The sequence below is a fragment of the Ischnura elegans genome, chromosome 5, assembly GCF_921293095.1.
Source record: "Ischnura elegans chromosome 5, ioIscEleg1.1, whole genome shotgun sequence".
NCBI lineage: Eukaryota > Metazoa > Arthropoda > Insecta > Odonata > Coenagrionidae > Ischnura > Ischnura elegans.
Window position 1 is genome coordinate 96,392,278 of NC_060250.1, and position 17,299 is coordinate 96,409,576.

A 17,299-nucleotide genomic window follows, 5' to 3' on the forward strand; every position below is an offset into this window, starting at 1 on the left:
GAGAAGCCAACCACTCGGAAAGCAATTAGGCGAAAAAGGTAAAATAAAATTAAAAAATAACTAAATAAGGCAATGGTTTGAAAAGCAGTGAGTAGGTATGGAAGTAGCATGAATAGCGAGAATAAACGAGCAGTATTTATTCACAGAAATCCAAAAACTCGTGAATTAATGATCTGCATTCGACAGATTTCATACTTCGAAGACATTTCTACGATATTTAAATAACGCGGAATAACAAAGTCGAAATGCTTTACTTAATCTCATGAATCCTCATGTAACGCATATTTTTGAAACGTTCATGATAAAGATACATTCCACCTACGATTACAATTCCAAAAATTAAGATTACTGGAGACCCAAGGATAATCCTTACTAACTAATTGTAAGTAAAGACACAACAACCACGCATTATATTTGAGCTGATGTTCTTCGTAATCACTTTTTTTGAAAGATGTATCGCATAAACTGTCTTTAAAGCATAGGAAAGGACTCAAATTGCTGGTTTAGGTAATTATGTAATCCACGTAAGGTAAGATAATTTTTAGCTGAATTTCATGCTATGCTGAAGAGATTGAAATTTTGGGACTTCATGGTACTATAGAACGCATTCAACTATAATATCTGCGCATTGCTTTCCAATGACTTCATAATGAAATTGCATTATTACCTCAGTAACCTATAATTAAGCATGTAATTGTGCATTATTATGCATTAGTAATTCATAATGCATAATAATCTAGGAGAAATCTCATAAGTATTTATTAAGATAATTAACCAGGATAAACGACGATTTTTTAAATGCATTTATACATATTTATTCACCACTCACAATTTTCTTACTTTGGGAGGAAGTAATAGCTCCAACCAATCCGAAAAATGCCAAATGAAAAATGCAATGAAAAAGTCCAAGCCAAAATGGGCATCATAAGCAATAAAAATTTCCACTCCAATTTAATACACTAATAGAAAGTTCGATGCTAGAGCTAGTTGGAGCCACCTAAATGAGGAAGGAAGATTAACCCTTCACGGACAATTCGAATCCAACCTAACTCAAGAGGAATCATTGTGCCAATGCCTAAATCCTCCTGAAAATTTAGCGCCTACTCATATCCACGAAGAAAAAGCCCATTGCTTTAAAACCCGGCCTCTGCAGTCTAATGCCACGAGGTCGAAAGACTTCGACTTCACTGCAACATTTCAAAACGAAGCAAACGATTAATTGGGAAATTGAGATATTTCTCTGGACATAAATATTAAGGTTGTTATGATCAAGTACACGACGTTAACCTTTTAACGACACCAGCAATTCAGGTCACTGAGTATAGAGAGGAGATGGAGCGCACCAATAAAATAATAAATGAGATCAATACGCACAAGGAATTGAAGTTACCTGATGCATAATGCATCGGATGATAGTAATAAACAAGTCAATAAAATTCCTTAAAAAATCTCATCAGCAAGAACCTTGTGACATGAAAGGTTAAAAATGCTCCAAAGTGCTCCGTTGGAAAGTTTTGGCCTTGAACGGAAATTAATATCTTTTCTAAAAGTAATAACCTAACTGAACCTAACACAAAGGTAGCTACTGAAAGAGTTAACTGATATTTATTGAAAAATTATAGGGATGTAATGGCTTCAGCCAATCTGAATCCAAGCCAAAATGTGCATGATTAGCATAATAGGGTGCTTAAACATTCCACGGCAATTCCTTATACAAAATGCAACTGTGAAGACAATCAGAGCAGAGATGAAAATAAGGAGGACAAAACTTCATACATATGCCGTCAGGAAATTGAAACTTGGCAATATGACTCTCGATTAGCTGTTGCTTTTTATCACATTAATCTCTCTTTTGATACTACCCTTAAATAAATAGCAATTTGTGAAAAATTCTCAGCTACGCTTTTCCCTTCAAACAATAGCAGTCAAAATCTGACAGTACTTCATGTGCTTAACAAACGGAAAACAACAATATTTTGCCACAGGAGAGATATGCAGGTGATAAACATTTGTTTGGAATTGTGTAAAAATAGTGACTGCACGTAATTTGTAGCATATTTAATGGTACTTTCAAGCAAAATGGTGGGCACAATTTCCTATCGCCAATTCCACTTGAAATCCCTAAAAAGTTTCTATATACACCTGAATAAACCTGATTTATCCATACAAGTAATTTCCCAAGAAGAGTTGCAAGTGCATTCCCAAAGTGCAAATAAGAATAGAGATTTTGCGGTCGTATGCGTCGCCGAAGATTACGCCATAATTTCGAATCTGCTGGGCCCAGCTCTTAGGTAACCCTGTTTTGAGCTAATGCGCACGCAAAATATTGTAGTTTCAAAGATTGTTTGGGAATGCTTATCCTGAAATTGTCAATAGGCTTCCACATAGACGATTTTCATCTAACGATCCTTTTGATACTTGAAACAGCAAGTTATCTAGTGCAGAATCAACGATCCAAAAGTTCTGAGCCCTCAGGAAATGGATATTGCTTGCCTTGGTGGCGGAGGGAGATTAAGTACACGTAGGTCAACCAAAATGTCGCGGGTTCTAAACTCTTACTCTATTCAGGATTTTTGTGATTTCGAGGCCGTTTTACACGGCGCACCTGATTGCGCACGTTAGGACTGAATTAATTTCTTATTATGGCGTGAAATTGCGCGAATGCAATGAAATATGTCGAAATTAGAGCAGGGGATATTTTGCCATCTCACGTCCATGCATTCTCGCAGAAATTCACCGCTTTTCACGACGCAATTTTGACTGCGCCTTCGTACACACGCTAGATAGTGCAATAACATGCCCTCTGTAAAACGGTCTTAACACCTCGCGAACTATAAGATTACAAGTATGCCCTGAAATTCTCAAATGTAAAGGATTCTTTAACAAAGAAATGTTTTTACGACGCTTTTAACCACCCGTAGAACCGGCAAAGGCTATAACCCTTGGCAATGCATCTTCTACTGTACTCGGAGACCCTTCATTCCATATAAGCATTGCATATTCGACTATGTCGGTTTGATTACGTCTCCGACCGAGGAAATCGATGGGCGGGGACCGCTTCCGTGCGCGGCCCGACACAATACACGGCGTCGCCAATGACGACGTAGATGGAGGCCTGATTGCCCTGAGGAAAAGTCCGATTTTTTTCCTTTAAAAGGAAAGCATGGGGAGAGGTTTTCATTCAGACGGAGAGATTACGAGATTTTAATGCAAAAATAATACACGAGGAGCATGCAATAACGATGGGAGGGAGGTTGGCTTTTAAAAGACAACACCATCGAAGATAGAAACCCGTTTAATTCCTAAGAAATCCAGAAATAAACTGTTCTTTCATCTATGTAAAGCGTAATGAGTGTTATAAATATATTGAAAAACAAAGTAGGTGAAACTGCATACACAACTGCCGTTGAAATCATAAAATGTCACTAGCAATCATATTGCGACCTTAACAATCACCTATTGCTCTTCATTCCAAATAATCAACGCATTAGTCAGAAGCATTGCATTGGTCAGAAATTGATCACTAGAAATTTTAGGATATAAAAACGTAATTAAGGTGTGCAAAATTTAAAAATACATCTAAATGATCAGCATTCGCTGAATTCAGTGCCTAATAGAATAAATGTTAACAGCCGTATTGTCACACGCTTAAATTCCATGGAAATTTCAATTTAAGACTCACGCCGAGAATTGAAGTCTCCCCTTAAATAACCGTCAACTTCTGGGGTCCGATATTTGACAGTTTCAGAAGAGAAACTATAGTTTAATCAGAATCAATGTCTTCGTGGACATCTAAGCGTTGAGGAAGAATTTTTAGGTGAAGACAAACTGGAGATCTAGAGATAGAAGTTTTCAAGCACGGAAAGAATTTCACCGCTAAACCATATCTAATTCATAATCTTTAGAATTTTTCCCTTTATTGTCAATACTATTTACAGCCAATTTTAGGTATTAATAAACAATGAGTCTAATTAATTGGATGGATACAAACGGTGTAATAGTAGCATAAATTGGAGTAACAAAGTGTCTCATCGGTAACCTATTTGCGAATAAGTTAATTGTTTCAAATTTCCATTCAACTAAGTATCCAAATTTTGTTGTAACTGAAATCCTTTATCAAACTGAAGAGGGCAAAGTCAACATTTCTTTCCATCCACATCATTAAAGAATTATTTCTGAATACACGAGATAAGTATTAAGGTGCCGCCTTGTGGTTTATGTTGATTACATGTTCTGAACGATGCTTCATTTTCCCGGCATTTGAAATTCGGCCTCACAATTATAAAGACACTTAACTGATTCATTGCCCAAATCGTAATTCGAAAATATCGTGCAAACTTGGGAATGCATAATATCTCCACCTCCACGGAAGCCTTGGTGGCGATCTTTAATTTTACGCTTTGAAAATATTTTTAAATTCCCTCGGGGACGAATAAAATAGCGAACAAGACTGAAAATGCTGATGGAATCTAACGCTTTTCAATATCCCCCAACTACGTTTATTATCATTCCATTGTGTACTGCTTCGGAGGACGTTCAACAAAAACAATAACGATGAGATCAATTCCAGTAGAAAACAGCAATTTAACTACCAAAATATAGAGAAAATAGATAAAGAGCGGGCTCGAAAATGAACTCGTACGATAAGAATCAACATTGATACGAGACGAAACAAAAAAACACGGGGCTGCCGCTACAACCCGTTAATACAAAACGCACACACACAGATTTAAGTACACGAATGCAGTAAAAGACAAAACTATCCTCGTAAAAGAAAGAGAAATTCAGGAAATAATACATAAATGAACGTATAGACAAATTTACACAGCTAGTAGAACTGTATCTATAGAGAGAGAAGTCAGACGCAAGCGTAGTCGCTCGCGTGCACACAACAGAGACCAACATACAAACGCACTCTCAGGCACACAAAACACAATCACGGACGCACGGACATCCACAGACACGCAACGAAAAGTGAAACGGACACACGCAGAACAACAACATAAAATGAGTCAGAAAAAGAATCGCCATATACCCACATCCTCCCTAAATGGAAGAGGAGGCAACCTCAGAGTAAGGATAGGAAAGAGCGACTTCTGGGTTCATCGAATGAGGCCAAGATTAACATTATTATTCGAATATTATTATAATCATTATATTAAAATAAATATCCGAAACAACGGAATCAACATCCGCACCTCCAACTTTTGGTCAAGGAGAAGACAGCTGATTGGTTGATTTCACCGACAGTATTGCTTGAAATGAAGTAATTCGAGTTAAAAAAATTTCGATCAAGTTGAAGACTCTGGTATAATAAAATATCAAGTCATGATTTTAAACAGATTAAATATTGCGGTACAACAAGTTCGGGCACATCATCGGCCGAAATCTCCAGAAATATGTCGTACTGCGAAAATAAATCAGCGGAATAAAAACGATATCACTTTCATAATTTTGGAAAATATTACTCCACTTAGTGGAAACTGGTACTATTTGAAATTTACCAGATTTTTTATAGCAGAGGCATTAGTAAAGACGCCAGCAGGATGGCTGGAGAAGCCGCCGTCGCCTTCAGACAACACTACTCGGGGGAGCGCCCGAAAGCCGTTATTAATGTGAAGAAACTCTGCGGATAACTCAGATCCAATATAGGCATTTTTCCAAAGCCACTTGGTTTTATTGTTGGCTTCACGTTACCGCGCAACCCAGACGATTGCTCTATTTACGCTTACTCTGAGGTGGCTCTGGTTGGCCGTGACCACGGCAAACGATGCCGGTGGGCGGCGAGGATACTCACAGTTGAAGTCGAGGCCGACGCAGGCGCCCCACTCGGGCCGCGAGATCATCGTGTCCTTGTCGAGGTCGCAGGAGCGGGCGAAGGTGCGGGCGCACCTCTTGGGCCGCACCACCTTGCGCACGAGGCGCCGTAGGTCGCGGTACTCGGCCTTAGAGAGGGCTCCGTCCCCGTCCGAGTCCAGCGACGAGAACTTCCAGTCGAGCACCCGGCGGTCACCCTCGCTGAGACCCGCTCCTTCGCCACCCTCCTCTGAAGAGCCTGAGGTTACGGGGGAATTAATCATGCATACAGTCGTAATATGCTCCGATCACGTAAGTACAAAGATACCCCCCAATACAATACACATCACCACTGAGACAGTCGGACCCAAATTTAACATGAGCGACTCTTTATAATTTCACCAGAGGAGCAAATTCATGATAAAATTCATTTTGAGCGGGTTGATCCGGAAGGGATCTACCTGAAAATTAAAATTAAAGTAATTAAACTCACTGCATTATTGACGTAAGTTTTACGAAATATTCTCTATTAAAAACCAACATCAACGGTTCAAAATTACGCTGCAGACGGAATTTGAAACCCTTAACGATTTATTACTATTGTTACCGAATCAGTTGACCCTTATTGTTGACGGCCGCATAGTGACCTCTGGCAAAGCTAATAACTGATATAATATGCACATGTTTTCACACATATAAAACTAACAGAACACAAGGTCGTGCACTTTTCATGAAAAGCTATCACCAAATTACTTGCAATAAATAGCCCATCATAAACATAGTGAGAAGCAGAACAAAAAATCAACAAATTAAAATAAAGAGTATTATTTACTATTCATGTATATGTATGAATTCAACAGAGTTAAAATGTAACTGCAGTAGATTTACTTATAGATTTAAAAAGTGAAAAATACTCAAATACACCTCAATGAAGTGAGGGGATCGTTAGTGATGAACAATTTTTACTTACCTATAGGTAGCTGCGATGCAGGCTTGGAGGGCAGCCTGTGGTACTCAGTGCGGAAAATCTTGATGAGATTTGTATTGAAAGTCGTTCGATCGACGCGGCCGCAACCTAATGAAGGGATTAAATCAAAATTAATATAAAGCAGTCAGGATTAAATTATCTGTAAATATGGGAATGTTAACTAATATGAAAAAAAATCGAAAATAATTTAGAAGTAACTTGAATTTAAACAATATGATACCATACAAGCCACCATTTTGTCCATAAGCATAAAAAAACTTGAACAAAAACTACCTATACTCGATCAATCGCATGATTTATACTTTTCACTTCACAGTTTTGGACACAGCTAAAAAGGATACGGAACGCCTATTTTTATGAAACTAGAATCGCTTTTCATAAAATTATCTTTATTAGGGGTTTAATAACAAATTAATAATGCAATAGAAGTTCCTTTTTTACCACTTTTAATGGGCAAAATAACATGAACATAATTTGAGGTAAAATCCTTTCGTAAGTACTGCAGTATTTGGAGACGCTCTTTGGTGAATTTGAAGTTCTACGTTTTGGAATGAAGAACAGAACCCCAGCCAAGAATAAATGGAATAATGAAGTGAAACAGATGAAACTCGTTAGCAAAAACCATGTAACGGTGTAGAATCAACGGATCATTGGTAAATCTTTCTGCAGTATTGAATTTTTTTCCATTTTAGTTGAAATGATCGATAAAATTTTATTGAACGGGAATATTTTGTCGAATAAAATAATAGGGTTCAGTACTTCCCCGAAATAAGTACCATATCGTCTGTGGGTAAAAGCTGGGACCAAGGCACAGAAGCGCGCTGGGTAGCGAACCTCCACTTCCAAAGCGCTCTCGCTTACCTTTGCGGGTTTTCCTTGCGCGTCCGCCGGCTGAAGAGCTCCGCCGTGTGTTGGATTTGCCTACTCAGCAGGCGGGCGGCCGAAGCGGTAGCGGAACGGAGACGCATGCAAAGAAAGATGCAATCATAGAGTTTATATCACACAAGGAGGTTGTAAATATCTGGAGGGGGCACCACTGGTCTCGAGCGTGGAGCGTTGTGTGACCGGAATGGGGGTGCTTGGGTAGGACAAGCCACGCCCACTTTGACAAAAATCCCATAAGGTTCAATGCTTATTATTTGGTGAAATTTTTGGTCATAACTAGGTAATACATTTGAATAAACTATGGAACGCAGAATTTAAGTCTTTTTTCTCTTACTTCATCGGTAAGCTGCGCGCAGTTATAACTCAAACATCTTTTCCCAGGGAAAAATTATTATCGATCACCACGCTTTACGTTCTACAACCAGCTTAGCTTATAATACAATTTTACGAGAGTAAACTAGTCATCATATGAACCACAATTTGTACGTAAGCATGGACATAAAATAGCATAGCCGCAGCCAGGAAAGAATTTGAACCAGAGGGAGGGAAGGGGTTATTTTCTGAGAAGGTAACTTTCTTGGGGATCATTCGGAGTGGGTACACTTAGCTCCGTATCAACCGTGCCTGCCAAATATAACGCGGGAGAAAGGGGGATGGAACTCCATGACTACCGAATGACGGCCGGCCGTATAGAAGATGATCTATTTTTCAATAGGTCTCGGCCTATTGAAAATTAGATCATCTTCTAATTTGGTTTATATGCTCGTGCAATTTTCGTTCTGTTGATACCTTAAGGTACACTGGGCATGGAATCGTTTACTAATTAATTCATTGTGTGATCCAGAACTGTAGTACGGTGTTTCCTCAGGGCAGATCCCTCTCATAAATGTATCAAAGCAATCTCATAAAACAAAAAATTTCAATATCACTTGATACTGCTCTGTCTTTCTTTAGCTCCTAACACATCAATAGGGCTTCTTTCACAACAATCCTTAGTTTTTCTCTCTGTAACCAAGGCGACAACTCAACACAAAATACTAAGAAATCAAAAATACAACAAACAACAAATGAACTTGAGAAAATGAAACACATAAAAAGAATGGTAACGTCTATAAAAACACATATACGGATAACATGTCGGTCATTCTAAGAAAATGCATCAACACTCACCTCCTCCTCGGCCGCACTTGGGTTTCCCCCCGCGCACGGACGTGTCGGGGAAGGGCCGGCCGTCGGGCGTGACACACCAGCAGTAACCGGTGTCTGCGTGGCACTGCACGGGCGCGTAGTTTCCGTCATCGAGGCACACGGGCAAGAAGAGCGAGCCCGACGACTGCTGGCCCTGGCGGCGCCGCTCCTTGCCGGCCCTGAGCCGACCCCGCCCCGAGCCGGACTGCTGTCGCTGCATCTCCTGCTGTTCCAGCTGGTGCAGGATACTCCGCGCATACGCCAGGTCCGACCAGCAAGGCTTCTCTTCGGGCCGCAGCAGAGTTTTTTTTAGAGGTTTATAATCATTAGTTATTAGGTACAGGCATGAGCGCCGGAAGGGTATAGCAATTATATCCCCCTGGCTCATGAAAAATTTTGGGAAATGATTTGTACCGGTTCCTTTTTTAATTTGAATAAGAACAGTGTGTATAGAAAAGGGAAAGTTTTAAATACGAATTACTTGTAAAACGTGGTTCTCATATAAGAATGGTACGGTTTTGTACATGGATAAAATGAAAATAGAAATAATTACAATTTATTTTTCGAATTTGCCGTCTGTAATAGTTTTTTTACATAATTAATAAATTTTTATTTGGGCGATCTTAGTTGCTCGACTAATTTCCAAGCGATAATCAAATTCAATTCAAATTTAACGATCATCATTGCCTCGTTAATCCTGTCAGTTAAGTGGTTTAAATCGCAAATTTTGATGTTGATTTGAATTCTTCCAATGACTTACAGAAGCCGCACCATTCCTTTATGATAACCCTGTGTATACCGCACTACACTGCCTTTAAAACTAGGAACCCAAAGCTACAGGCGAGAAATGCGTATGGAATCCATTTCCATTTCAAAGAAAAATATTTTTCAGTTAAAACTAGTTAGCACAAAAAAAAGAACATATGACACCTGCAAATTCATGCTGAAATTGAAGTCTAAATACAATAATAAAATAAAAATGGCGAGAAAGTTCACTCCAAAGTCTGGAAAAATGATAAATTTAACTTAACTGTACTTGAATAATCTGCACGGATAGTATACTAATTGTTATTAATAACTGGTGGATTTATCTGATGGACTTATCTATTAACATCCAACACGAATTGAAATCAGCAGTAATAATGCCACCAAATTAAATTGACCATAACATCATAAGTATGAGTATACTCGTTTTTATTTTCTCCCAAAGCCCTTAAATAATAATCCAAACTAAGGAAATTAATGGTTAGAGATAGCAGATTACGCTGTCGGCAAGTAATTTAAAAACTACTGGCATTGAGAATTTTGCATTGAGAATTGCTTCCAAATCGCGCGGTCGCGGTGGAACCAAACCAACCGCACTCAAAGTTTTAGTGATTCTAAAACGTTCAAGTGTCAGAAGACATGGAGAAGGTCCGCGTACTCACCTCTGGCCGCCATTTGCCGCCCCCGACCTCTCTTCTTGCTTTCGTTGCCCGCCGCCGAGGCCGCTGCCGCCGCTGGCCGAGCCGCTTCGTCCGCGACAATTGTCCGCTTCACGCTCCTCGGGCCGCCGCCACCACCACCTCCAGCTGCGAAAGACAAACGGATTCGACGATGAGAACACGCGCGCGGTCATCTAGGAAGACACACTGCCCAGATCAAGTCTAGCGAGTTGGAGTTTTGACAGATCCATAGCGCAGATGTTTCCGCGTGAGCAGAGAGAGACTTCTCGCGTCCCTCCTTATTTGGTCCACGTGCTTGACTATCCGAGATAGTTCACGATAGGAGAGAATGTCAGTCCAACGCGAAAGGAGGAAGAGAAAAACCAGGATCTATGGCATATATGAGAGCTGAGCCCTTTCTGTGATACTACTCACTTCGCTATGCCTTTCATTGTTATGATTTGTGAGGTGAACTTTCTAGGCGCGCGTTCAAGCGACGAGCTGTGGAATTTTTTAATTAGTGAATTTAAATAAATGGTAATGCAGATTAAATGTTGAAGTTTTAATATCTCTAGCTCTAGTAGCTCTAGTGGAAAAATGCACCTTTATAAACAGAATGACGCTCCACATGTTATAGAGTGAGTGATGGCAGAGTTCCATAGGTCATTTTTCCGTGATTACTTTCAATAATGAATAATTAAAATAATAGTTAAAAAATAAAACGATAAATTTTAAATAATTCATCTCAGTTAGGTTAACTTGTTTCATCGATTAATAACTTAGAAATATTTTTCCGAGCACCAGAAATCAAGCGACAAAATATTCCGGAACACTATTAATATACTCATCGGACATCAGCCGACGATTTTTAGAGATACTTCAGAAATCCATGAATACAAAGACGAGGAAAAATGGGAGATGGAAGTCTCTGTCTTTGTGATGTGGGCGCTTCGTGCGTGGGGGTAAGGGGCGACAGGGAACCCTGCCTTCCGATGATGCCCTCGGGTGAGTGCGTTGCCCTAATGCACGTCCTCTACACTCCGCCCGTTGGAATCACCGGCCCGGAAGAATCCGCTGACGTCAGCTGGGAGGTGTCCGAGGATGAGTAGGATAACAACGAGAGACCAACAATGGAATTTGCGTCCAGGAAAGGAGCTGGAATGGATCACCCATGGATACGTCCTGGTCGTAGGGGCACCCGCTAGGCTTTGGAGCGGATACCGCGGGTTGATCCGCTTAACCGTCGAGTGTAGGTACACAATCGCCGTAGAGATCTTACACTCTCCGCCGCCTTGCCTCATTCGATTCCATTGGCTCTCGGCAAGAAGGGACCAACTCCATCAACCCTGCAGCCGCACATCATAGCACGTTGAAAACCACCTGGAGTGACATGAAGATCCGGGGAAGTAAAGAAAACTTTATTTCGATTGCTTGACAGAGGAGACGGTGGTCATATTTCGCGCTGAGAAGTTTATTTTAAGAGTCCACTGAAATATGGGGAATAAATAAAGCGAAGAAGATTTCATTCAGTATCATTCTGATGACTAGAACCTGACCCAAACCTACTCCTAAGAAAAAATTCTTAAGAATACAAGATAAAAGCTGTCAATAGAATACAGGGTGCTAAAAGTTAAGGCTATCGGGATTGCACTGAGCAATACCAGCGGTCATAATGCTAATACGATCTCTTGGGCTCATCACATACCTCATAAAATTCATCTCTCATTATCTACAATTGTAATTTTCCTTCACAATGGAACGATATTGCCGAGCATTAGATTAATTTTTTAGGGAATTAGCCATTTTAGCAAATATGCAATCTATAAAAAGAACTTTTTTGATGGTTACTTTTAACCAAGTCCTTCAGGGTCTTTACAATCCATATTTTTTGCAATATTTTGATTTCTGTAAATTCCATTCTCTGATTTTCATTAGAGCCTCAGATTGCATACTTTTGGAGATAAATTCGTATTCATTATTGAATATCGATAATCTAATCTCTTTACAGTCTTAATGAGCACAAACACTTTGTATATCTGCACATTGTAGTGGAAAAGTTCGATTTATCTTTACATGAGAGAATCCTTAGAAGTACAACCATATCCCATACTCACCTTCATAACTCCTTGGTCGGAAAAAATGCAAAATGAAAGAAGCGTAGTAGTACGACGAGGCCTTCAATTTCAGATTTAACTCGTAGATTCTTTCACTCCCGCATGACTGTGCAACGAAACCGAGCATGAGAGTATAATGAGGGGTGTTAGGTGATCTGTACGCGCGCGAGAAAATCTTCATGTCGATCGCACCTTCGCACGCCATTAAAACTTGTTACAAGCCTCAGCTACGCTCATTGCCATGTTCTGACATGTATTAACTGTGGGGCTGCCACTAACTCCTCGCTGCTGACCCAAGGACGGTGAAATGCCACAAGTACTACGTGCAGGGAATGGTCTAGAAAACTGTAACCCATTGGATAACATTTTTGGTAAGAATAAATTCAAGATTTTATAATTTAAAGAATCCAATTATTTAACAACCGGGAATATTTATAACTAATAACTTCAGGCTTTACTTTGTGAAACCTCTCCATACTGGAAGTAAGGAAATACAACTTTGCAAGGTTCACTGTTATTTAATTATGCGCACGACCCGGGTTTCGTAACTTGGTTATATCGTCAGTTGACTGATCTTGCATGCATCTTACATTTATACACAATCTGTCACTGTCACTTGTGCTTCTGTCACTGCATCTGTCACTTGTGTACTTTGTGTATAAATGTATGATGCATGCAAGATCAGTCACCTGACGATGTAACCAAGTTACGAAACCCGGGTCGTGCCCATAATTAAATAACAGTGAACCTTACAAAGTTTGATTTCCTTACTTCCGGGAATAATTAGACTAATATAAAGGAAAGCGCTGATTATAAGATATGGTTACGATCGTGGGGCAAGAAAAGTACACTCTGAAAACGAGACAGAGTCTTCAAACCGATATATATGGAAAAAATCGCTTAAAAATTTCATTGAGGACATTTGAGCTCCTCTATAACCAAGATACAGTACACTAATGTCAATAAAAAAAAGCAGAGCAATAACAAAAATGAGGGCCATTGTGGAAAAGAGAAGTTGAAAGAGAATTACCAAGCAACAATATGTGACTTAAAAATTAAGGAACAAAAATTTGATTCAATAGAAATGGCTTGACTGGTCACTAGAAATACATAATGAGGTTAGCATTTGAATGTTATTGTAAGAGAAAACGTAATTTCATCAAAGTAGGTACATGATATCGCCATGGCGACCACAAAAAAATGCGTACCTCCGAAGCAAAAAGAATCATTTCTTTTTTTCGGTATTCATCGTTGTTTTCTTTTATCGTTTTTTCGGCTTCAGTCTTTGTTGAATTGTTTTATCACTGCATGATTACAAAAGACATGACCCATTTATACTATGAATTAACTAAATTCCCTATCTATTCATTCGAAATCGCAATACATGTTCGGTAGAAAATGTTGCAATGACGATATGAAATTTAAATTTTGTTTTCGTAGCTGACAAATTGAAAATTACTATCGGTACAACTATAGATACATCGAACGGTGTTTATCTATTCAGTACCAGTTCTACAAATTCACTATTAAAATGAAAATTATGCGATGAATTAAACATTTATCCCAACCTCCTTTGCATTCTAAAATCATTAGTAGCCCGGTCAAAATGGACATTGACCCTTGCATAAATTCCCAACAAGCTGAAAATTTGCATGAACCTTAAGGATACCACTCTGATGAAATACTGAATAGTCCCCATCGATCCCGTGTGTGCTAAAACTTTTATTCAAGGTCACAAAAATGGGTTTTTTGCCTTTTTTGGCCGAACGGTTAATTTTATGATAAAAATTGCTCGGACCGAAATTGTAGATCAGAAAATTATCTTAAAAATTGTCATGTCACTTTTTTCTCTAAGATTTACCGTTTCTGAGAAAAAGCCATTCGAAAGTTAACTGGAGCTGTATTCTCCGTAATATGCGTGACAATATTGTTGAGCTCTCCGAATTATTGGACGCGTTACACGCATATTGATTACTAGCTCTCACCAGACACGAATTAATGCCGATGAAATAGTTCACCTTCAATTAAAAGAAAATCAAACTGAATAAAACCCGTTGCCGAAGCTGAGACGTGAACTACAAATTCAGTGAAATAGTGTCAAGTGCCATAACTGGCTGAACTACCCAGGAGATCCTTCCGCAGAAATTTTTCGCAGGCTGGAAAGGGACGAGATGCTGCTACGAGGGTGCACGAATACGATGCCACAAGGAATACACTTCCTGCGAATTTCTGCGCAGTATTCGGCGGGGCGAAAGTCGCATCATAGTTCGGGTACGTTTATTTTTTTCACTCTTTTCAAGAGAGCGGTTTTGCGCACCTATTAGCAGACGAATTCAGCTCTCACAATCTCTGTCTCCACTGGCTCAGTTCCTCAACTCATCGAATCTCCCTTTACAAGAAGCGTAACTCCGAACACGGACGACCCATTCCAGGAGGGGCCATTACGTGCTGGTGGTCCATCGTTAACCCCCCAAGATCCCTATGAGATCACACATCTTCGCCTCGAAAGTTGAAATGTTTTTTTTGTTCCTTCACGGAACATTTCGCTCTCGCGCCGAGGCAACGAACGTAGAGAGCTCGAGAGGGATCACTCAACTGCATTTTTACGCTCACGGCCCAGAGGGGGAGGGAGGAGTTGGGGGGGACTGAGGCTTTTCCCCACCACCCTTCGGATCAAAACGTGGGGAGTCTCCCCACTCGCTGCGTATATTCCTGCCCCGCGTCCCTTCCCTCCGCTCCACTTTTCCACTAAAGCCACTCCGCGCGAAGGAGAGGCGCTTGAAAGGGATTTTTAAGCAAACAGTCCGTCTTCAACAGTTTACCCCTTCGCCCCCCCTCCGTCTGTTGAGTCTATCCCCGAGAGAGCGCCAAACATTTTTCCTCGCGCGCATATATCCAGTGTGCAAGCCACTACGCGGTCACCTTATTCCCCATTCCGCTACACACAACTCCGAGGAGACGCCACTGAAATGCTTTCCCTACGCCGTGGGATACGGGGGTTTCTCGCGATTTTTGGAAACACTTACGTCAACACTGCGTTCAGAGAGTGAAGTTGTAGACTGTAACTCAAACGATAACATACGTAATGAGAAAAAGAAAGGTTTTATAATGTTAAGAATCCTATTATTTAAAACGGGGAAATACTAGACCAATATAAATAAATGTAATAACTAAATACTACTGCTTTCAATTAGAGAAATTCATGCATCAATGGATTCATAATCCATACATCATTGGCTCATCACAATGCACGCCAATGACTTAAAAATTTCACCAATCACAACTCAGACCGCTGAACAACCTTAAAATCAAGTGTAGTAGTCTCCAGACAGTTGTTAGGATTTTCGATAGGCAATGTTCTCAATCTTGGTATTAGATAAAATTAAGAGTAAGGTGTACGTTTCTCAGCTTAATGTAAGGCGACGGTGGCGCCAACTCCATGGGGCCTGAGGGGGCCCGAGCCCCCTCAAAGATTCGTTTGGGGGGGCGGAGCCCTCTCAATAATTCAAGAAAATAATTAAGTTGTATTATGCTTTGTGAAATCACAAAAATATATTGGTAATTTTTTTTCCCATGTTTGACGATAGTTACTTCAGTCAGTTACTTTTAAAATAAATTCAACAATGTGTTAAAACAAATAATTATAAGGTTAAGCAGGTTAACTGAATCAGGTGGTGTGAATCTTGATAGCTTTTCGGTGCTGCGACACACTTTGAATTTAACCTCTTCCCGGGGAAAGACCTCCGATATGGGCCCCCCCAATATTATTTATAAGTCGGCGCCCCTGTAAGGCGAAGTCGTGTTACTACGATTAAGTTACTGAGAACTAGCAGAGTCTCTTAAATACTGCTCAACTATGATGTCCCGCCGAAATGCGACAAGTTAAATAGAATAGCTGAGAACAAGTGTTAATGAATAAAAGTAAAATAGAAGCCCTAAGAAAATCGTGATAGTAATACGAGAAGACATATTTAGCCACATCGTGAAACATGATATACTAATGAAGACAATCGATAAATGACATGTAGGTTGGAGAATTGGCTCAGAAAAACAGCGAATGCAATATATATAGAGTAGGTAGTTGAAATGGGAACGAAAGATGTTTACATGTAAACGTTAGCGAACAGGGAAATTTAGACGCCAGTTGCGCCAAAACAAATTGTTTAATGTTAAACATTGATGATAACCAGTAACTCAATATAAAAAAATAAAATCAATAGCTTAACGTTCAACCAATGATAAGAATAACGAACATATCCACATTCACAAATTTCGCGCAGAAAAAAACGAAGATTACCATTTAATGCATTTTCAAAAAGAAACTGGCAAGAGGCAATACAGATAAAGGTGAAAGAAAATTCCTGTCACCATAGATTAAAAATGTTATCCATTCACAAAAAAATACAGTATCATGTGACAAAATATAGATAAAATTTTAATGGCGCTAAATTCAGTGAAAAAGCCGAAAACGTGATTGAAAACGAAATGCATATTATTTATGTACAAGGAATCCATACTTCGATTCCCAGAGTACACAAAAATTCCAACGCCAAGTAATTCCATATTAAAAAATTGAGACATTCTTACACACAATGGAAAAACAATCCCCGGTACACCGGCTCCACCAGATCGGAATTTTTCCAACTAACTCGAGGTGGAAGCATTTCAATCTCACAAGAGCGCGGAAGAAATAAAAAATGCGGAAAAATGCAAACCCTTAAAACACATATATGCACTTAAATACGGTATTGTGGAATGTTTTAGCCAAAATCCATGGGAAAAAATGCGGAAAGCGTAAAAATTCTGTCGTCGATTGCAGCAGTTCAGGAAAGTTCTGGGGAATGTAGTGTTCCCTTTCCCCAAGAGCCATGCATATTATTTCTCATAAAGCTTCCGCCGTTCGA

General features: G+C 39.7%; 1 protein-coding gene across 2 annotated transcripts in view; it reads right to left on the bottom strand.

Annotated features, from left to right (window-relative positions):
* Positions 1-17,299, bottom strand: part of LOC124159294 (SPARC-related modular calcium-binding protein 2) — a 265,265-nt gene that overhangs the window by 23,477 nt on the left and 224,489 nt on the right. For both annotated transcript variants that reach the window (XM_046535014.1, XM_046535013.1), the window contains exons 4-8: positions 10,285-10,428; positions 8,840-9,142; positions 7,646-7,705; positions 6,767-6,871; positions 5,798-6,055 (exon numbers count right to left, since the gene is read on the bottom strand). In XM_046535014.1, coding sequence (XP_046390970.1) covers positions 5,798-6,055; positions 6,767-6,871; positions 7,646-7,705; positions 8,840-9,142; positions 10,285-10,428 — 870 coding nt within the window. The remainder of the gene's footprint in view (positions 1-5,797; positions 6,056-6,766; positions 6,872-7,645; positions 7,706-8,839; positions 9,143-10,284; positions 10,429-17,299) is intronic.